The 22,697-nt window shown below is 31.9% G+C and overlaps 2 protein-coding genes across 2 annotated transcripts in view; one reads left to right on the top strand and one right to left on the bottom strand.

Annotated features, from left to right (window-relative positions):
* Positions 1-22,697, top strand: part of LOC120417735 (potassium voltage-gated channel protein Shaw-like) — a 123,327-nt gene that overhangs the window by 31,644 nt on the left and 68,986 nt on the right. Inside the window, exons 2-5 of the mRNA XM_039579893.2 lie at positions 14,508-14,994; positions 15,402-15,821; positions 15,878-16,143; positions 21,997-22,114. Of these exons, the coding sequence (XP_039435827.1) occupies positions 15,935-16,143; positions 21,997-22,114 (327 nt within the window). The 5' untranslated portion in view covers positions 14,508-14,994; positions 15,402-15,821; positions 15,878-15,934. The remainder of the gene's footprint in view (positions 1-14,507; positions 14,995-15,401; positions 15,822-15,877; positions 16,144-21,996; positions 22,115-22,697) is intronic.
* On the bottom strand, positions 3,045-9,079 carry LOC120417722 (uncharacterized). Its single transcript, XM_039579873.2, has 3 exons — positions 8,895-9,079; positions 3,565-3,933; positions 3,045-3,502 (listed from the first exon to the last, which is right to left on the bottom strand). The coding sequence occupies exons 1-3, from the start codon at positions 9,077-9,079 to the stop codon at positions 3,100-3,102; spliced, it is 957 nt and encodes a 318-aa protein (XP_039435807.1). The 3' UTR covers positions 3,045-3,099.

The following is a 22,697-nucleotide window of genomic DNA, read 5'->3' as shown; positions in this document are numbered from 1 at the left end:
GTCCTGTTTCGTCTTCGTCTATCAAGTTGGGAACGTTAGGGATGTGAAAGGTTTTGTTTCCAATATTGTCTTCATCTTCTTATATTTTTATGATTTCTAAAAAATAAATATGAACAATCTTTTGTAAATCCAAAAATCAAAATACTCAAAATAATTGGCTTTTCTACCCAACATAAGCACAGCACTAAGCCACCTTTCACTCCTTTCACCGTGGATTATGTGATTAAATAACTTGAGCTCTCGTTTCTTTCAATCACCTTGGCTCGAAAAGAGTTTAGCATTGTGTGTGCGTACGTAAAGTACTTCCAGTCCCACCCACATCACCCATCCTTCTCCGTGTATCGAAAAGCTGATTTACGGCGCTGGGAAAAAGTCTTGCTCGGTGGCGAATTGAAAGACGAACAGAATAAAAAGTTATCGCGTGAAAAGTTTGCTACAGCAGCGGGCGTTATAAGTATGTAGGTGTGTAACTTTTTTGAAAATTTCGTCCGTAAGAAGGCGAACTCTTTTGAGTGAGGAAAAAGTTACGCTAACTCTGTGTATTTTTCATATCCAAAGGCGATGGAAAGGTGATTACAAATTTGGAAACTGCAATTACGATTATTGACGTGAAAGTTGGGCACACTGAATGAAAAATTTTGATTGAGTTTGCCATTGAGAATAATTGATTGAAAAGAGAGTATGACATGACTTGAATTATTGCTAACCATTTGTATAACGTGTATCGCTGCTTATAGCAAGAATGTTTTTGGTGTTTTTCTTGCTGTGACAAATACTACAAATACCAAAAAACAAAAAACAAAAAAACAAAAAACAAAAAACAAAAAACAAAAAACAAAAAACAAAAAACAAAAAACAAAAAACAAAAAACAAAAAACAAAAAACAAAAAACAAAAAACAAAAAACAAAAAACAAAAAACAAAAAACAAAAAACAAAAAACAAAAAACAAAAAACAAAAAACAAAAAACAAAAAACAAAAAACAAAAAACAAAAAACAAAAAACAAAAAACAAAAAACAAAAAACAAAAAACAAAAAACAAAAAACAAAAAACAAAAAACAAAAAACAAAAAACAAAAAACAAAAAACAAAAAACAAAAAACAAAAAACAAAAAACAAAAAACAAAAAACAAAAAACAAAAAACAAAAAACAAAAAACAAAAAACAAAAAACAAAAAACAAAAAACAAAAAACAAAAAACAAAAAACAAAAAACAAAAAACAAAAACAAAAAACAAAAAACAAAAAACAAAAAACAAAAAACAAAAAACAAAAAACAAAAAACAAAAAACAAAAAACAAAAAACAAAAAACAAAAAACAAAAAACAAAAAACAAAAAACAAAAAACAAAAAACAAAAAACAAAAAACAAAAAACAAAAAACAAAAAACAAAAAACAAAAACAAAAAACAAAAAACAAAAAACAAAAAACAAAAAACAAAAAACAAAAAACAAAAAACAAAAAACAAAAAACAAAAAACAAAAAACAAAAAACAAAAAACAAAAAACAAAAAACAAAAAACAAAAAACAAAAAACAAAAAACAAAAAACAAAAAACAAAAAACAAAAAACAAAAAACAAAAAACAAAAAACAAAAAACAAAAAACAAAAAACAAAAAACAAAAAACAAAAAACAAAAAACAAAAAACAAAAAACAAAAAACAAAAAACAAAAAACAAAAAACAAAAAACAAAAAACAAAAAACAAAAAACAAAAAACAAAAAACAAAAAACAAAAAACAAAAAACAAAAAACAAAAAACAAAAAACAAAAAACAAAAAACAAAAAACAAAAAACAAAAAACAAAAAACAAAAAACAAAAAACAAAAAACAAAAAACAAAAAACAAAAAACAAAAAACAAAAAACAAAAAACAAAAAACAAAAAACAAAAAACAAAAAACAAAAAACAAAAAACAAAAAACAAAAAACAAAAAACAAAAAACAAAAAACAAAAAACAAAAAACAAAAAACAAAAAACAAAAAACAAAAACAAAAAACAAAAAACAAAAAACAAAAAACAAAAAACAAAAAACAAAAAACAAAAAACAAAAAACTAAAAACTAAAAACAAAAAACAAAAAACAAAAAACAAAAAACAAAAAACAAAAAACAAAAAACAAAAAACAAAAAACAAAAACAAAAAACAAAAAACAAAAAACAAAAAACAAAAAACAAAAAACAAAAAACAAAAAACAAAAAACAAAAAACAAAAAACAAAAAACAAAAAACAAAAAACAAAAAACAAAAAACAAAAAACAAAAAACAAAAAACAAAAAACAAAAAACAAAAAACAAAAAAACAAAAAACAAAAAACAAAAAACAAAAACAAAAAACAAAAAACAAAAAACAAAAAACAAAAAACAAAAAACAAAAAACAAAAAACAAAAAACAAAAAACAAAAAACAAAAAACAAAAAACAAAAAACAAAAAACAAAAAACAAAAAACAAAAAACAAAAAACAAAAAACAAAAAACAAAATACAAAATACAAAATACAAAATACAAAAAACAAAAAACAAAAAACAAAAAACAAAAAACAAAAAACAAAAAACAAAAAACAACAAAACAATGACCCTTCTGGGTCAATGTAGATTCGCAAAGCACATTAAATTTCCCATAAAATGACATGTTCCACAATTTTTTTCAGTCGAGTAACGGAAAATGGGAGAATTTTTTAAACTTTTTTAGTGTTTTTTTCGATGAAAAATACGTTTTTTCGGAATTCTGAGTACGCTCTCAAATCGGGCGTCTAATTTTACATAAAAGTCCCTTTGACACCAAATTTCTATCTCATCATCGTTTCAGGCTGCAAATTATTGAAAAACACCTCTTTTTTCAAATGTTCAAAAATGGAAGGGGTCGTACCGCCCCTCCGTCACGAGATATCAAAAAACGGACCTCGGATTCGTGATCAGGGACAAAAGTTACCCCTTAGGACAAATTTTCTCGCAAATCGAAGAGAGGTCGGGGCAACTGCTGTGTGAGTTGGCGGAGAATTACCCAAATATTTTCCACAACACAATTATTTCGAAAGACAGAGGCGAATGAATTCAACACAACAAAACGTTACATTTATTGACGACTCTTTTCTAGAATTAAACAAATTATTTCCTGAACCGCTTCCCAGTAGAAACCAAATTTACAATATTTTGCCACAGCTCCCCAAGCCACCGCTGCAGCAGGTCAAATCCGGTTAGTTCTTCCGGCTGGACCTCGGGCGGTTGAACTGCGTGGCTCGGATCCCAAAACGCCATCAAGTGATCGTAGTTGACAATAATCGTACAGGCCGTCAAAAAAGCCACGAGCAGAAACATCAGCACCACCAGGAACAGGGAACAGTAGTTCACCCAGACTGGTATGGATACTTCGGAAGTGATGGGCTTTGCTGGGACTGGAGCGGCCATAAACTTTTGTTTGCAGATGACCGTACACCGCGCATCCTCGATGACCGTCTCCAATGACCTCGACATGGTAGAGACCCCTGCTGGAGGGTTGACGTTGTTCAACCTACGATACAGAATGAAGATTATTTTGAAAGTCAGCAATATCTCGACGAAAGATGAGCTCACTCATTAATCTCATTAGCGATGTGATCCTGTTGCAAGGTACGATCCAAATCTTCCTGATCGTCTTCTCGATCATCGTCTGCTTGCTCGTTCCTTTCGGCGCCCTCTACCGGCGGTGGAGGAGGATCAGATTCCTCACATCTCACTTCTTCATCCTCCAGAATACTGGTCAAAATCGATGGCTTCACCTTGACGCTCGTCTCGGAGGATGTCTTTGTGGGAGGTGGAGCAATCCGGGAGTGCCTTTTGGTTGGCTTTTTCTGGGACACTGGCCGTGGAATGAGCAAAGATGTGCGGGCACTTGCCGGAGGAGTGCGTTCACCATCGATGACGGTTAGCGATCGGGCCGGAGTTTTCCCGGACGGAGAGGATCTGAGGAAAGATCCAAGTTAAAGTTAGTTTTATAGATGCATATGAATATTCAAAAAAAAAATCCCTGAAACAACTTTAATACTTGTCCGAGGGCGAAAATGGCCCCGAGACAAAAAAAAACTCCATTCAAAATCATCCTGGAAATCCCATCGTAAAACAGGAAAACCCCTCATCCAACCAAATCCAACCAGCATATAAAAGATGAAAGCCCATTTCGATAAGCTTTCCCACCCCAACCCTGACGGTCACACTTCCTCCAGTCACGTGGAAAAACCCCGGAAGCATGAACCATGCCAATTCAACCCCGTGCAACATTCTCCAACTCATAAAACCACAAAGAAGGTTGAGGGTGGTGACGGCAGGTGGTGAAGGGGAGAAAGAGAATATTAATATTTATAATTACTACTCCACATCTGACTGCTGCTGACTCGTCATTGCTCGTCAACGCCCATCTCCGCTCTGCTCTGTCACCCAGTCGGAAAGTGTGAAAACCAAGGTCTTCAAAAACCATCATCATCGGAGCCGGTGTCGATTCCCGGAAGGGCCTTTGCCTCCGAAAACCATCATCATCATCTTGGCATTTCCGTATACTTCTCTCAGTTATTAACGGTTAAGGAGAGGGATTGCTAGAATTTGTCCTATCCCCGGACTCCAGGAGGGCGGCGATGATGATGGTGGTGAAAATGATACCGGCGATGACGATGGTTGCGACGAGCTTTATGGTCCGGATGAAGTGCCGAAGCGGCCAAGTCAAGCGGAAAACTGAATGACTCAAACGTAATCCAAGCGAAATGACAGTATGAATGAATGATGTTCCGGAAAACCTCTCTGAGGGAGTGGCGAAATTGCAGGGTTGTTGCAAAACACATTTAAATTAATCTTACCTAGAGTTTTGTTCCATTGACACTTATGTTATGTGAATGCTTTTACAGATAGCAAATCTTTCCCAGTTCCTGAGGGGAACACCCTTGAAGAGTATCGGGGCCGGCATTTACAAAGCGGATTCAGTGGCAGTTTCATTCTCAACTTAATGTTAACATGTTATGGTTAATGTTAACATTCCATAGGTCGCCTCCCTAAGGTGTCGTGATAAGGTCCAGTTTGTGACGATACACTACCTTCCCTTTACTAAGCAATCGATTCCAGAAGGGAAAAGATCACCAGTTGTGTTGGTCCGAGCCGGGATTTGAACCCCGATCTACCGCTTACGAGGCGGAAGCGTTACCACTGGGCTACGTGGCTCGGTTTTACAGATAGGCCCTTTTGAAAAATTAAGGTAGAAGTTAACGATTACTTAATGCTAGGTGTTTTTTTCGAATTCATATTTTCACTGAAAAATGCATACATTTCACAATCAATACATGAAAGAGTTTTTTTTTTCCTGTAGTTATTTGACTATCAAAGTTTAAATATGACAAAAATTATCAAAAAACTTTTTTTAATTTTTTTGCCTCAGATTTTTTTGAATACTCCCTACTCTACCCCTTCCAAAAAGTAAAAACAAATTTTTGGACATTTTTACAACAAAAAAAAAATTAAAATTTAGTATTTTTATTTTTATTTTACTGGAAACTAACCAGTCAAACAGGTAAACTTTATTTTTCAAATCCAGTTAATTTTTCAAATTTGGCCCATTTTTCAAAGTTTTTCATACATTACTGAATATCTTTATTTTGATAACATTTTAATCAAAACGATCAGCAAATTTATTCTATAAGATAACTTTAAAATATTAACAACTGTAACTCGTCAGCGTGTGTTGAAAATATGCTTTGTTCTAGCAAATCTTGAGAAATTGACTTAAAATTATGATTTGAAAACGAATAAATTTTGCTCACAATTTTCTAGAAGTGCTCGAAAACCTCTTATCAGCTTTTGTAAACACCTTTTGTAACTGCAATCAAAGTATCTTTTTAAATGTTTCTTTATATACTTTTATCTATCTACAAGCTATTTTTCAATTATTTTTATTGCTTTTATTTGTAACTGTTGGACCTTGTAGGGAACCGAACAATCGGATAAATCAAAAAGTTTTGGTCAAGCAGATTGTTCTAAGGGGTCATTTGGAAAATGTCATTTTCAAATGTAAAAAATTAACTAATTCAAATTCCATACCAACTCTCGGTGTCAAATGACCATGGATAGGTTAAAGTCACCACAAGATATCCGCTACACTGAAATAAAAAAAAAGTACCAAATTCCTAAATTCTAGGAATTTTGCCTCCTTTCCTTATTAAGTAATCCAAAAAACCCGATTAATAAATAAGGAAAAGTGGCAAAATTCCTAGAATTTAGGAATGTGGTACTTTTTTTTATTTCAGTGTAATGCAAAAAGTTGTGTCAACTGTCGACATATTTATAAGTACTGTTCACAGAACTTCTTGATATGACTAAATAAAGCTCAAATAAGTAACTTTTTTAGGAAAAAAAAGTTTTTTTTATAAATGAACTTCTTTCATTCAAATATACTTGTAGCCAATGCTTTATGCTAAAAACGCTAATATACTGAGCAAATTCGTCACTCTTTGTTCAATAACATGCAAATATCTCGGCTTTGCGTGGACAAAAATTAAATGTTAAAAAAAGGAAATTGTTCTCCGTGAAATTTCTTACATGCATGCATTTGTTTTGGTTACAAATTTTTTTGGCTCATTTTGCGGAGTGATTTTTGAAAATTGTTCACTATTTTTTAGGGGACATTAAACTATAACTTGAAACCCCAAATGCAGACGATCAAATTTGAATGGCTTTTGTTTGTTTGTTACCAGCAAGTCGAGCATTTCAGAAATATATTCAAAAATTGCACTTTTTTCGTTCATGATCAGCGCGCGAGTTGTAAACCATTTTTGGGATTTTTAGTTGATGTATGGAAACATTGTTAATGGTTTTGAAGTTTTGGTTTTGACCACTTTTAATTTTTTTTTGGGCCGCCCTAATTTACAGTCATAAAAAAAATTATTTCGCGAACAAAAAATCATCAGTACTTTGTAAAGTTATGATTTCAAATAAACTGGCATTTTTATTTTAAGGTGGTAGATGGTGTCGTTCACTTTTGAGGCAATGACTGTCAATGGTGGATCTGAATTGAGGGTCCAGAAATAGTAAATTGAAATGAAAAAAATTCCCTTTAATCATTTTCTAAGCAACCTGGGCTGGACAATCATCACATATACATGAAGAAATCCAGTCTGCAACCCGCTAAGATCACCATCTCCATGCGAATGCGAATGCGAATGCGAATAGTAAAAAATAATCACTATATGTAAAATGCATCAACAAACAACACAAAGAAAACCATTTTTTGATTGAAACATTCTGAATCAACATTTGAATGTTTTTCTAAAACAAACATGGCCGATCAGGAATGATGCCTTCCAGAGCCTTAAAACTCTTTTTTCATTCATATGTTTAAACCAATTTATTTAATTTTTAATATTTTATTATTTTTCTGCCCTACTTTGGTAAGATTCAAGGGACCCTTGACTCGGGTTGGGTCAAGAAGAAGAGCATTCAATTTTAAAATTTTAATTTTAGCTAAAAATATGCAGCAAAAACTTATTGAAAAATTTAAATTGATTAAATTGAAAAAAAAAACTTTATCTTATTTATTAAGAGATGAGTTATTTGTCTCAACAAGAGTATCACATAATTTCCCGATAAAAAAAAGTTTTGGTTGCTGGTATTTTATTTGTACTCAGTCAGCATTTCCGTTTTTTTTTTTTCACTTCACAAAGTGTTTTGGAATTAAATCTAATAGAGAAATGGAGATCCATTCAGCTATGTGTTGATAAAAATTATCTTTTGACAAAACAGGGACGTGGCGTTACATCGTGCTGCCATCTGGTTTTTTTTAGTGCAAGAATGGAAAAGTGCTGAGTCATCGTCTAAAAATAGACGGCGTCCTATCTCGCCCAGCAAAATGAAGTCGATAAAGTAGTCGGTTTCGATGAGAAAAAGTGGAAAACGTGGTCTAAAAATAGCGACGCCATCTCCCTATCGGTTATTTCTAAAAACTAATAAAAGTTATGAAATCGCTCTAGAAGAAAAAACCCCTACAGATGTTTTATTTGTTTTGCTTCATTTATTTATTTATAATTTTTTTCCATATACATTAGGGTGATTCAAATTCGGATACCCTTCCCCCCCCCCCCCCCCTCCTGCTACCCTCTGAAATCAAATATTGACTAATAACCAGGCTAAATCCAAACTTGAGCTCATTCTGACCACGCAAACCTCTCCCTGTAAGCCCTTAAAGTTCGTATGGGGTAAATTTTCAAAATTTATGGAGAAAATCAACTGTTTCAGTTTTTTACTTGAAGAGGGGGCAATAGTTGACCGATCCTTACCCCTTAGAGCCCCTTAGAGCTGGTTTCGAAAACAATATTATTTTCGGTAGCTAATAACTTAACGGGGAAAAAATTGTAAAAAATTGTGTCTTCGGGGAAGTGGATTCAAATTTAATGAAAATCCTACATCCGAATGGGGCGAATTACAATATCTATTCTTGTCATAATATTGCCCAATATTTTGTTGGTGTTGGGATTTGATTTGAACAGACCAAGATGAACACAATTTTATGATTGTTAATTTATATTTGAGAAAAAAAAATAAGTAAAATAATTTATCAAAAAAGATCAAAAATCAAATGAGATTTACTGTGATTTAACTGTAACAACCCTGAAATCCCCACGAAAGATGTCTATTGACGCTCACAGCTCAGCCCTGGCAGCGCAGTCTGTTTAGGCAGCCAGCAGCATTTAAATTGTTCATAAATATTCCGGGCAACGGGTCGGAAAAAGCTGAAACAATTTCGCACCGGATTCGATCCGGACATTCCGTCCGGATATGCTTTAATCTTGTAACTTTCATCAGCTTGAAAGGGCGGCCTCCGCCGCCATTATCGAGCGTGACCAAACTAAGTTTCCCCCCAGGAAAGAAATCAACAAAATTAAACAACTGACCTGATGGCCGGTGTCGTGGAAACCCTTCCTCCTGTCGGCACCACGACGGTCTTCCGGTTGCTGTCCAGCATGAGGTTCGGGGACGACCGCAGCGACAGAAGCTTGAATTTTACACCACCACTTGTCAACTCAAACAGTTCTGCTGACGAAACGTCAAACGATATGAACAGAGATGCCGCTGGCATGGCATGCTACGGCTAGTGGAAGTGTGGTTTGCGCACGGGGTTTTTGGTAAATATTAGGATAATTTAATTGGTTCTATTCAGTCACGAGTCTGTGAGCGGAACGGACTTCATTGTCTGAAAAATCACGGCAAAGAGTTTATCATCGGAATTTACACTGTCAACCAGACTAGAAGCTTGATTATGAAGATGTCAACAATAGTAAATGAAGTTGGAACCAATTCAATTTGTTTGCCAAAGTCCTGAGTTAAAATCGAACATGTAAACAGAAGAAGTGCAATTCAAGAGTGGCGAAACAGCCTCTGACTTATATTCCCATTCTCAAATTGTCACAATTGCAGTGTATGTCACGATAGTAGTATCTGATAGTTTATTGAAATGGAAGGTTTCAATATATCAAAAAACAACAATAATTGTTGATTGATTATCACCAAATATATGCACCTATATTTGAAAAATATAATGGCAGAAGCAATCACTCACCACAATATAGCAGTAAAAGTCATAGCACTCTAGATAATTGCATTTCAATCTCCCACATGCAATCTAGATTATGAGAGCATTCTTAGATATATAACCTCAATTCAGCAATCGTTTTTCATTCCCGTCGACTTCAATTTGCAATTTCATCCATCCTTGCACCATAAAATTATCAAAATTTAATACACTCAACTTTACGACCTGTCCTTCCATTCATGCTCCAGTTTCCAATTTTCACCATTTTCAACTCTCTTTTCACTTTTCTCTCTTTCTTCTCCACAGGAAATCCAACCACACTCAAGAAGCATCCAAGGCATTCCTTCGAGCGAACCAATGATACTACAAGTGTGCTACTTTAATGTCCTCTGCCACTTACCTCTCGGAACCGGCGACGAGGACACCAAAGATTAGAACACCATATCTCGAAACTGGCAGGCCCTGTCCAGAATGGGGAACGATCCACTTTTATTACCGTTTGGCACACACACGCAAAAATTCATGCACGAACACATTCGATGAACTTCTCCGCCTCCTGGGAGATTTTCGGAAGTGTTTCCTGTATCGGGTAACGTGTGTGTATGTGTGCAGTGTGGTGTACGTGTCACCGGTCAATACCGGCCTCAAGCGGTGCGTGTCGTAAAGTTTTGGTGTAATGTGCCAAGAATTGGTCGAACATATCCATTTCGGATATGGCAGGCAAAAGTTGGGAAGTGGCCTAAGGGTCTAAGGGACAAAAAAAGGACTAAAGGAGAAGATTAAGTTTGAGAGGGAAGCAGGATAAATGCTTAGTTTTATTGGTTATTTCGGATCGAAGGGATCTTAAATCGTAAAAACTGATGCATATTTAAAATTAACGTCTAAATTATTCGAGCACTTGTCATTGAAAATATGCTTTAAAAAAATCTGTTTTGCGTTGACGTAGAAAATTGCATTTTTATTCAATGGCTTTCAAACTTATAATAACGGCAAGGATGCCAGATGCACAGATTTGTCTGTGTTTCACAGACATTTGAGCTTGTACCAGACATTTTTTGAGGCACACATACTTTTTAAAAACTTCAAAAAATTCATATTTTGTAAAAATATCAACCGAAACTTATTTCGTTAGACCTCAAATGCTTAAAAACGCAATTTCTGATGGATTTCCTTGACTGTAAATTAATTTATTTGAATTTTAGACAAATACAGACTTTTACACAGACATTAAAAAAAAAACAAATGGCATCCCTGAATAACGGGCGAAATGACACTCATATAAATTTTCATTTTTAACTCACAATAGAGTACTTCTTTACGACTTCGCAAATCTTTGTACTTTTTAATTTGGATGAAACTTTTTCCATGCATTCCCTATGTCAAAAGAATCGATTTTGCATCATTCGTTTTTCCGTACAATTTTAGGGGCTGGTCATACAAAATTAATTTATAAACGTATGAAATTCTGTATCTTGAGAAGGAATTTTCTGATCGATTTGCTGTCTTGGGCAAAGTTGTGGGATATGATTAGGACTTTTCAGAAAAAAATAAGTTCATGGGAAATAAATCCGATTTTTTTTATTTAACTTTTTGTCACTAAAAGTAAAATTCCCAAAATACATTTTTTGTTCGATTTTTTTTATGTATTTTAAGAGACAAAAAATACATCTTCTGAGCCATAGTGCGTGATCGAAAACCTAATCAAAAAATTATTTATAATATTTTTTTGAAGCAAAATCAAATTTCCAATCGACAAGTACTCTAAAATTTTTGATAAAATAAACCATTTTCAAGACATATTTTCTTTTTTTTATTTTAAAAATACTTCCTGAATGAAAAGCACTCAGGATTTTTTTTTTTGAAATGCTGAGAAAATTTACAACAAGTTTTTCTCTGAGTTTCTGAGATTCATCCTCACAAAGAATTCAAATCGATGAAAATGAGTTTTTCCAAGTGTAACATACACAGCAAAAAAGTAGAATTTTGGAATGTTGAAAATTTGATAGGTTGAATGTTACCTCTTTTTTGAGTAATATTACCTACAAAATGTGTAAAATTGTGAACTTAATGAATATTCACCAGAAACTAATGAAAATTCATAATTTTCTGATGTGAAATTACACTTTTTTTTACACAAAATCTGTCACCATTTATTTATTAATATTACCATAATTTTTTTTCTGTGTAAGTAGCCTGTAATTTTCAACTGACGATATCTCGGAATCTATTATTCCGTTTTCAAGATTAAAAAATGAAACTTTTGAGAAATATTCTTATCTAAAAAAATATACTTTAAAAAACTGTTTTTAATCACTTTTTGTTGCTTAAAATTGATTTCCATAAAACACTGACTTTTTTTTTCAATATGTTTCAGAGAACATAAAGTTCCTTATTATACAAAAAAAAACTTAGTTTTGTTTTTTTTTATATAATGCACAAAAAGTCGCAGCTTTTCAAAGAAAAAAATATTTTTGAACAGCTGGGAATTTTTTTACATTGATTATTTTGAGAATTTTCGAACCAAATCAACCGAATCAACTATTCAAACGGGTAAAATATTTATGATTATGCCATATAAAATGAATGTCTTAATTTCAAAATTTTCTTAATATTTTCACACAAGTTCTTTTAGAGTTTAAAATCAAACCATTAGTTCTCAAGAAAAACTGAGAAAATTTATTTTTTCCTGTTTTTTTATCTTTGCCATAACTTACCAACCAAAGGCTGCTTGAAAAAAATAAAAAACTAACATTCGAGATTTTTTTCAAAAATCAGAACTAATTTTTCAAAACTGCCAGGTTCGTATTTTACAAAAATAATACCTCAGAATTTTATCAAAATTTTACTACTTGTACTTGTGATTGCAAATAAGATTTAACATTTAAAAATGAAGTTAAATTTTTCAACCTTTTTATTTTTTTTTAAATCGCCTTTTCTCAATAAAAATAATTTTACAAATTTCATAACTCATTAAACTATAAAATATTTTCAAAAAAGATAGCATTTCATATCTCATACAACATATTAAAGATTATAACTCATTTCCGAAAGAAGTATTTTTAGTTCATACTAGTGAATAAGTTTTTGGAACTTTCTCTAAAAATTTGTTTTAATATATTTTGCATGCTGTTTTTTGCAGTGTGAGATTTTGACGAGGAAGTAATCTTTTATTATCTATTTGAGCATAAACCAGTAAACAATAAGTGAAATTTGAACTCATTTCACAAAAAAAAATCAAGGCGGATTTTCGAAAATCAAAAAAACCAAAACAACAATTAAAAACATTTTTGTAAACAAAATTACAGTTAGGCCGCTGCACATATTTTTTCAAAATAAATGTCGTCTTTTGTCAGAGTTGAAAGCATAAACTTAAAAAAATGCAGAATATCAATTAATTTATGAAAAAAAACTATTTGTTACGTTTTGACTCGATCTGTAAGACCAAATTTTAAATTTGTCAAAATATTCTTTATTTGATGTGAAATGCATAAGCAACCGTTTAACAATGTATTCTGAAAAGTTTACAATCTATTTTAAAAGTTTTTTCAATAAAATATCACCTTCAATAAAAAAAAATTGCCGCTGATTTAAAAAAAAAATAAGTAGGGGCACAAAAACTTCAAATAAAATTCGCAATGGCCTGATAAATATTTTTAAACTTTGTTACCATTTTAGTTTAAAGTACAATGAGAATAGTGTGAACTTGGTGCACAGATTATCTGGAAGTAAAATTACTGGTCTTATTTGAAATGTTTTTTTTTTCATTTTCATTTAACACAATTAAGTAAATGTAAAAAATAATACTGAACGGTCCTATTCCTCCTAAGATTTCTGATTTTTTTTTGAATAAAATAGTTTCCAAATATAATAAAAATGTGAATGTTGCAAGTATTTTCTTTGAAATTTTTTAATTTTGGAAAAATAATAATAATTAAACTCAACTTCAATGCCAGACTGAAAAAATATGAGGGTAATTCTCTACCAACTCACATGAAATCGGGAAAAGTTGCCCCGACCCCTCTTCGATTTGCGTGAAACTTTGTCCTAAGGGGTAACTTTTGTCCCTGATCACGAATCCGAAGTTCATTTTTTGATATCTTGTGATGGAGGGGCGGTACGACCCCTTCCATTTTTGAACATGCAAAAAAAGAGGTGTTTTTCAATAATTTGCAGCCTGAACGGTGATGAGATAGAAATTTGGTGTCAATGTAAAATTGGACGCCCGATTTTATGGCGTACTCAGAATTCCTCCGTCACGAGATGTCAAAAAATGGACCTCGGATTCGTGAGCAGGGACAAAAGTTACCCCTTAGGACAAAGTTTCACGCAAGTCGAAGATGGGTCGGGGCAACTGCTGTGTGAGTTGGCGGAGAATTACCCAAGATGTTTTTTTTTTTTTTTTTTCAACATTTCACTACAAAAAATATATAGTTTGATATGAAAATCATAACATCAATTTCAAGACATTCTTCTGTTATGAAAAGTAAAAACTAGCCGACAATGTTAACAAAAACGTTGAAAACACCATTTGACCAAATGACTATACTCGACCCATCCAACATTCCCATTTTTTCCTCCCTTCTAAAAGGGGAACCACTCTCCAGAGACCACACACGACTAAACTTGGCACTTTCCCCACCTCTCTTCTCCCAGGGAAGTAAGTTTACCTGCGATAGTCTCCTGAAGTAGGTACTATTCCGAGTTCGGCAAAACAAACCGCCACCATTGACTGTGAAAGTGAAAGGACTGACTGAAACGAGCTGTGGGTGTGACGAGAAAATTAATAAAGTGAAACCCGGAGTGCGGGGTGCGCCAACCTGAAGACGACTAAATAGTTCGCATGTTTAAGTTCACAGAAATGGGTTGGTCGAGGAAAAAGTTTTCTTTACATGCTGCCACACACACTCGCTTTCTCTCTTAAGGCAATAACGTTGAAAGTGAGTAAAAGTTCATTTACTTTATTTTTTTATCCTAGCTTGAAAAAAAACAGTGAAAACAGCGCCATGTCATGATAGTACATGTAAGCTAACTTACATCGAAGGAAGAATCTGTGAAAAATCAGTGAGCTTTAAAGCTTCTTACAAGCACCACAGAGCAACGATTGACGGGGTATTACATCGCCAACAGTGAAATAGTGAATCAACACCCACACACATTCAGCAGCAGACAAGCAGGCATGAGAAAAAGGAAAAGGATCAAACCGATGAGGAAGAAGACGGCGGAAAATGCTCCGAGGCAGCTGGAAAGATGAAGAAAGCTTGCAAAGAATACGGAAAAAGTGCAAGAAGATGTCATGATCGTGCGGAAAAGTAAAGTGATGCAGCTTCATAAACTCTGGTTGGCTGGTAGAGAATGTTGTACAGTGCACATAGTAGAAGGGTATTTTGTAGAGTGGATTTTAAGAAATTTGCACCGTGATGATAAAGAAGAAGAAAAAGTAAAGGAATCATGAGAACGAGCTGGTAAGAAAATGATGAATTACGAAGGGCACAGAGTGAAAAGAGGGTTAAAAATAATTTGAAGAATTTCTTAATTTATCATCAACAAAAAAAACTAAACCATTTGTGCACAAATTCAAACAAATTCGAATTCCTTGCTGATAAAGACTCATTTTTTTTAATTACCTCCGTAATTTTTGTGATCATTTTGAAGAATAATAATTTGTCAAATATTTTAAACAAAATTAATGCCAACAAAAATCAAAATTCTTATTTTGTACCCACTCATTGTGCCCCAAAGAATGCAAACATCAAACCAAAATAAAAAGCAGCGATGACTTTGCGCCGTAAAATTCCCTGCAAGTTTAAAAAAGCAACGTAAAATATTATCTCACTTTCATGCACGACGTTTCTCCATCCAACCCGGGCAGCACCAGCAGTGTTTAGTACTCACTTCAGGAAGTTTCCAGTGCATCAGCCAGAAAAGCTAGCAGGAAGTACCTTCGCCCACCCTCCTGAAGCTATTCCAAAGAAGAAAGATTACCGGAGCGCAAGAAGTGTACATGACGACCAGCTCAACTCTCCGGTGAAGCTTGCTCAACCGAAGCAAATTGCAATATCCAGCCAGAAGGAAGAAGGTTTAGCTAAGTAAGTGTAAATAGTGAAGAATCAGGAAGAAATTTGGGTTTCATCGCAAGACTTTTCACTACAATTTATATGATGGTGAAGGAAGTACCGATTACATCGTTGACAACGTCGAGAACTGAAAATCTTGAAAGCAACTTGAAACAGTCAAGCTGAAATTTAGTCACACCCTTTTAGATAGTTCTCAAGAGGAGTAGTTAATCGAGGTAATATTTGACCAGACTTAGTGTGAATTTCAAATAAATGTTCAATAATTTTCCAGTTTTATACCCCAATACAAAAAAAACCAAACCAAGTCAAACGAAAAACCATCCCGAAAATGACGATGAACAACATGGACTCGGACCACCGGGTGGTGCTGAACGTCGGTGGGATCCGTCACGAGACGTACAAGGCCACGCTGAAGAAAATTCCGGCCACCCGGTTGTCGCGGTTGACCGAGGCCCTGGCCAACTACGACCCCATCCTGGACGAGTACTTCTTCGATCGGCACCCGGGCGTGTTCGCGCAGGTGCTCAACTATTACCGGTGAGTGGGATTTCCATGTTTTCAATTGTGATGGTTTCTATTTTTATAGCTTGAGCAGTAAAAGCAGAACAAATTTTATTTAACAGCTATTAGATTTTCTTCTATTTTCTTTGATTTTCTTTGTTTTTCTTTGATTTTCTTTGATTTTCTTTGATTTTCTTTGATTTTCTTAGATTATCTTAGATTTTCTTAGATTTTCTTTGATTTTCTTTGATTTTATTTGATTTTCTTTGATTTTATTTGATTTTCTTTGATTTTATTTGATTTTCTTAGATTTTCTTTGATTTTCTTTGATTTTCTTTGATTTTCTTTGATTTTCTTTGATTTTCTTTGATTTTCTTTGATTTTCTTTGAATATCGTTGATTTTCTTTGATTTTCTTTGATTTTCTTTGATTTTCTTTGATTTTCTTTGATTTTCTTTGATTTTCTTTGATTTTCTTTGATTTTCTTTGATTTTCTTTGATTTTCTTTGATTTTCTTTGATTTTCTTTGATTTTCTTTGATTTTCTTTGATTTTCTTTGATTTTCTTTGATTTTTTTTGATTTTCTTTGATTTTCTTTGATTTTCTTTGATTTTCTTTGATTTTCTTTGATTTTCTTTGATATTCTTTGATTTTCTTTGATTTTCTTTGATTTTCTTTGATTTTCTTTGATATTCTTTGATTTTCTTTGATTTTCTTTGATTTTCTTTGATTTTCTTTGATTTTCTTTGATTTTCTTTGATTTTTTTGATTTTCTTTGATTTTCTTTGATTTTCTTTGATTTTCTTTGATTTTCTTTGATTTTCTTTGATTTTCTTTGATTTTCTTTGATTTACTTTGTTTTTTTTATTTATTTTTCTTTGATTTTCTTTGATTTTCTTTGATTTTCTTTGATTTTCTTTGATTTTCTTTGATTTTCTTTGATTTTCTTTGATTTTCTTTGATTTTCTTTGATTTTCTTTGATTTTCTTTGATTTTCTTTGATTTTCTTTGATTTTCTTTGATTTTCTTTGATTTTCTTTGATTTTCTTTGTTTTTTTTTTTTGATTTTCTTTGATTTTCTTTGATTTTCTTTGATTTTCTTTGATTTTCTTTGATTTTCTTTGATTTTCATGGATTTTCTTTGATTTTCTTGGATTTTCTTTGATTTTCTTTGATTTTCTTGGATTTTTCTTGGATTTTCTTTGATTTTCTATGATTTTCTTTGATTTTCTTTGATTGTCTTTGATTTTTTTATTTTCTTCGATTTTCTTTGATTGCATAGATTTTTTGGATTTCCTTTGATTTCCTTTGATTTCCTTTGATTTTCCTTTGATTTTCCTTTGATTTCCTTTTATTTCCTTTGATTTATCTTTAATTTCCTTTGATTTCCATTGATTACCTTTGATTTCCTTTGATTTCCTTTGATTTCCTTTGATTTACCTTTGATTTCCTTTGATTTCCTTTGATTTCCTTTGATTTCCTTTAATTTCCTTTGATTTCCTTTAATTTCCTTTGATTTCCTTTGATTTCCTTTGATTTCCTTTGATTTCCTTTGATTTCCTTTGATTTACCTTTGATTTCCTTTGATTTCCTTTGATTTCCTTTGATTTCCTTTGATTTCCTTTAATTTCCTTTGATTTCCTTTAATTTCCTTTGATTTCCTTTGATTTCCTTTGATTTCCTTTGATTTCCTTTGATTTCCTTTGATTTCCTTTGATTTCCTTTGATTTCCTTTGATTTCCTTTGATTTCCTTTGATTTCCTTTGATTTCCTTTGATTTCCTTTGATTTCCTTTGATTTCCTTTGATTTCCTTTGATTTCCTTTGATTTCCTTTGATTTCCTTTGATTTCCTTTGATTTCCTTTGATTTCCTTTGATTTCTTTTGATTTCCTTTGATTTTCTTTGATTTCCTTTGATTACCATTGATTTCCTTTTTACCTTTGAATTCATTTGCATTCCTTAGATTTTGTTGTGAATCTTAATTTTTTTTATATTCTTCTATTTCTATATTTTTTTTAAGTTTTTTATCAAATTTTTTTTTTTCGACACTTTAAGTTTATTTTGTTTAAATTTATTAAAGTTCATTATATTTTCCCTAATTTTTGTTTTTTATTTCATAGGGTCCTTTAGTAAATTGGTAAATAGAACGATAAAAGGCATGCCAGAGAACAATCTCTGATCTCAATTTTTTTTAAAGTTAAAAATCGAATGGACAACTTTAACATTTTACATTTTACATTTTACATTTTACATTTTACATTTTACATTTTACATTTTACATTTTACATTTTACATTTTACATTTTACATTTTACATTTTACATTTTACATTTTACATTTTACATTTTACATTTTACATTTTACATTTTACATTTTACATTTTACATTTTACATTTTACATTTTACATTTTACATTTTACATTTTACATTTTACATTTTACATTTTACATTTTACATTTTACATTTTACATTTTACATTTTACATTTTACATTTTACATTTTACATTTTACATTTTACATTTTACATTTTACATTTTACATTTTACATTTTACATTTTACATTTTACATTTTACATTTTACATTTTACATTTTACATTTTACATTTTACATTTTACATTTTACATTTTACATTTTACATTTTACATTTTACATTTTACATTTTACATTTTACATTTTACATTTTACATTTTACATTTTACATTTTACATTTTACATTTTACATTTTACATTTTACATTTTACATTTTACATTTTACATTTTACATTTTACATTTTACATTTTACATTTTACATTTTACATTTTACATTTTACATTTTACATTTTACATTTTACATTTTACATTTTACATTTTACATTTTACATTTTACATTTTACATTTTACATTTTACATTTTACATTTTACATTTTACATTTTACATTTTACATTTTACATTTTACATTTTACATTTTACATTTTACATTTTACATTTTACATTTTACATTTTACATTTTACATTTTACATTTTACATTTTACATTTTACATTTTACGTTTTACGTTTTACATTTTATATTTTACATTTTACATTTTACATTTTACATTTTACATTTTACATTTTACATTTTACATTTTACATTTTACATTTTACATTTTACATTTTACATTTTACATTTTACATTTAACATTTTACATTTTACATTTTACATTTTACATTTTACATTTAACATTTTACATTTTACATTTTACATTTTACATTTTACATTTTACATTTTACATTTTACATTTTTCATTTTACATTTTTCATTTTTTAGGTTGCGATCCATTTTTAAGTTAATATAAAAATCAATTTAAATCTTTTTGTTCGTGTAAAAAGTCTTATTCGGCGCATTGAAATAAGCTTAATCGTTGCGTGTTATTGATAAGAAACTCAAGGACCCAATTTTCTTTACTAGGGGAACCATACCCTTTCTCAGCCTATTTCTATTATCGGCCTATCAGCACTTTGATCATGAATTACAGCCTTCATAAAGTGTTTTTGACTGTTCCAAAGTAATAAATAGCTCAAATAAAAGTGAGCAAGTAACTCTCCATTGTTGATACATTTGAAAATGTTGATTTAATAACAGAAAACGGCAAAAGTGATGAGAATCGGTCAAACGGCTTAGAGTGATTAAAATGGGTATATTTCCCCTATTTACTATAATTTTCTATGGTTCATATCAGTTTTTTCTCAGTTCCTTCCGTTTTTTTTTGTCTGCCATCTGCATGTTTTTTTATTTATGATTTCTTGGGTTTTCTATGATTGGTTTCGAGTTATTTGGTCTTCTTTCAAATTGTTTCAATTTGTTTCCAGATTTCCTAAAATTGTTTTATTTTTTTATTTGTTTAAAATAAACTACTTCTTAAATTTACATTTTTGAATTTTTGTTTAAATTATTTCAGAATTTTTGTGAACTCTTTTCATTTTTTTTTTGAATTTTGATTATTTTTTATTTGATTTTAAATTACTTTCATAAATTTATTTCCTTTCATAAATTTGCATTGACTTAACTTAGAAAATTGTACATAGCTTAGAAATTTGAATCCTAGATAGCCCATTACTTAAGTAAACATTATTTAACGTACCTTAAATTTTATTTGATTAGCTTTGATTTTTTTATGACGAAACCCCTCAAAATTTGCAGCATAACTTTCTATTTTTTTTTTTGAATTCTCCAAAATCTCAAATTCTCTGCACCTCACTTACATCCCTAAAACAAACGTCCTGCCCAATCCGGGTCTGACATCACTCAAATTACCATCCAGCGGAACCTGCCCGGCAAAACTCCCACGACGAGAGCACACTGTGAGTGTTCTTCAAATTAGCCGCCAACTAGCGGGTTGTGCATGTTGTTCATGCATCAGTACACTCACCACATAAGTTGGACTTTGGAGAGGGTTCGCTGATTTCGGCGCCGTGAAGTACTCTCGAGTCCTGTGTGCCATGGTGGTGCCCGTTTCGTGTCTAATTTCAGTGAATTCATGATGAGTAGTGGACTGGTGGTAGCTTTTGGTGCCACTCTAGTGTAAAAAGGGGGTTGGGATAAAAGTTTAACTCCTTTGGGAGATTTGAGGTTTTGTCAGATTTGTTTTTATTGTTTCGTGAAATTTCATTTTATCAAATTAAGAAACGATTTTAAATTATGGAAAAAATTTAAAACTTCAACTTTCCGTGCATCCCTAATTCGATGTAAAATGTTGGTTCCCAAAATGTTGAACATTTTGTGGTTCAACGAGGAAAAACACGGTCCACATGGTCCAATGTATCTCCCTCTCTCCACGTAAAAGTGTGGAAATGCACTTCCGGCCATATGCAAAGCGCATGGTTGTGGTGGTGGTGCACAGGGCAGTGAAAATGTTGCTGAAATTTGTGATCGTTCCGGTACGGTGGGCTGGATGCCAACCGACGACGAGACCACCAATGATGAATGGAGCATTTGTAACCATTAGGAGTTTGCATTGGGGTTGAGACCTGAGAGAGGAGCAGTTTTGGTGAGTTGGAAAAGCAAATTTGCAATTTTCAATCAGTGAAAGCTGTGGGAAAGGTGGTTAAACCTGGAATTGCAACATCGACTCACATTTGCATTTAGGGAAAAATTGTTCTGTCATCAAAGAGAAAAAAGGCAAATTCTGCAAAAAAATTGTTTATTTATAAATGATTTATAAAATTTGAAACCTTTTATTGACTAAATATTAGATCATATTCTACACAGAAAAAAAAAGTTGAATTTTGGAATGTTGAAAATTTGGTAGGTTGAATATTACCTCTTTTTTTGAGTAATATTACATAAAAAATGTGTAAAAATGTGAACCTGATGAATATTCATCAAAAACTGATGAAAATTCATCATTTTCTGGGGTAAAATTCATCATTTTTTTAGCCACAAAATCTGTCACCATTTCCTGATGAATATTACCATCGATTTTTTTCTGTGTGCTTGCTTGATTAAACGACAATGCACCAAGTCATTTACCACCCACACACAAATGTCTCTGCGGCAGTCAAATGCAATTTGAATAATTAATTGCAAGCAAATGCCACCACGAACAACGCACTTCATTAGCACCTTTTGGCACCACTGCTGGCCGATAGCATCCCTACAACAGGCTAATCAAAATGCCTCAAATTCCCCTGACGAGCTGCAGTTGGCAGCTGCACAGTTTAAATTTTGATGAATGGTTTAGTTTTCGTTGATTATTTCAAATTTTGATTTTTTACGCTGTGTAACAAAATTAGTTCAGCGATGTTGTGACGCAAATTAGTGTCATTATATTATGAACAAATTTGGTGGTTATCCCATGAAAAACACGCTGTGACCAACCGCGGAAAAGACCCAAAAATTTCAACAACGTTGTCACGCCTCTTTCCAGGACGGGCAAGCTGCACTATCCGACCGACGTCTGTGGGCCGCTGTTCGAGGAGGAGCTGGAATTTTGGGGCCTCGACTCCAACCAGGTGGAACCGTGCTGCTGGATGACGTACACGCAGGTGAGCTTTATGATTGTGGTTTGCAAGAATGTTTAAACATTTGGTTTCATTTTTATAAAGATTATCTTTTATTTAATTTTTTTATATGCAGAAAAAAATTAACAAACTACATAACATTATTTATCTAAATTATTCAACATTTCAAAGCAGAGCAAGTTTTTTCGACTTTCAACTCAAGCATATTTCAAATTAAAGGAATAATATAAAATTAAATGATGCCCTTTTCTTATAAGTGCAATACAGCGTGCAATTTCTCGGGATTACATAAATCCAAAGCACAGGATTTTTTTTTGCAAAGTTATCGGGGGAAATTTTAAATTTATTGGATTAATATCTATGCTAAAAATTCAACAATTCGTATTGGACAGCAAACAGAATAGTCAAACAAAGTGCTAAGATTCATATTTGACAACTGAGCAATTCTCTACGAAATTTTTTTTAGAATTTTAATCTACGGTCTTTTTTTTAGAATTTTAATTTTTGTATTTTTTAATCCGCCTGAAACGTTTTTGGTGACTTCGGTGTGCCCAAAGAAGCCATTTTGCATCATTAGTTTGTCCATATAATTTTCCACACAAATTTG

The sequence above is a fragment of the Culex pipiens genome, chromosome 2 (assembly GCF_016801865.2).
Source record: "Culex pipiens pallens isolate TS chromosome 2, TS_CPP_V2, whole genome shotgun sequence".
Lineage (NCBI taxonomy): Eukaryota > Metazoa > Arthropoda > Insecta > Diptera > Culicidae > Culex > Culex pipiens.
Note: the sequence above shows the minus strand (reverse complement) of the source record. Positions and strands in the feature narration are given on the sequence as shown.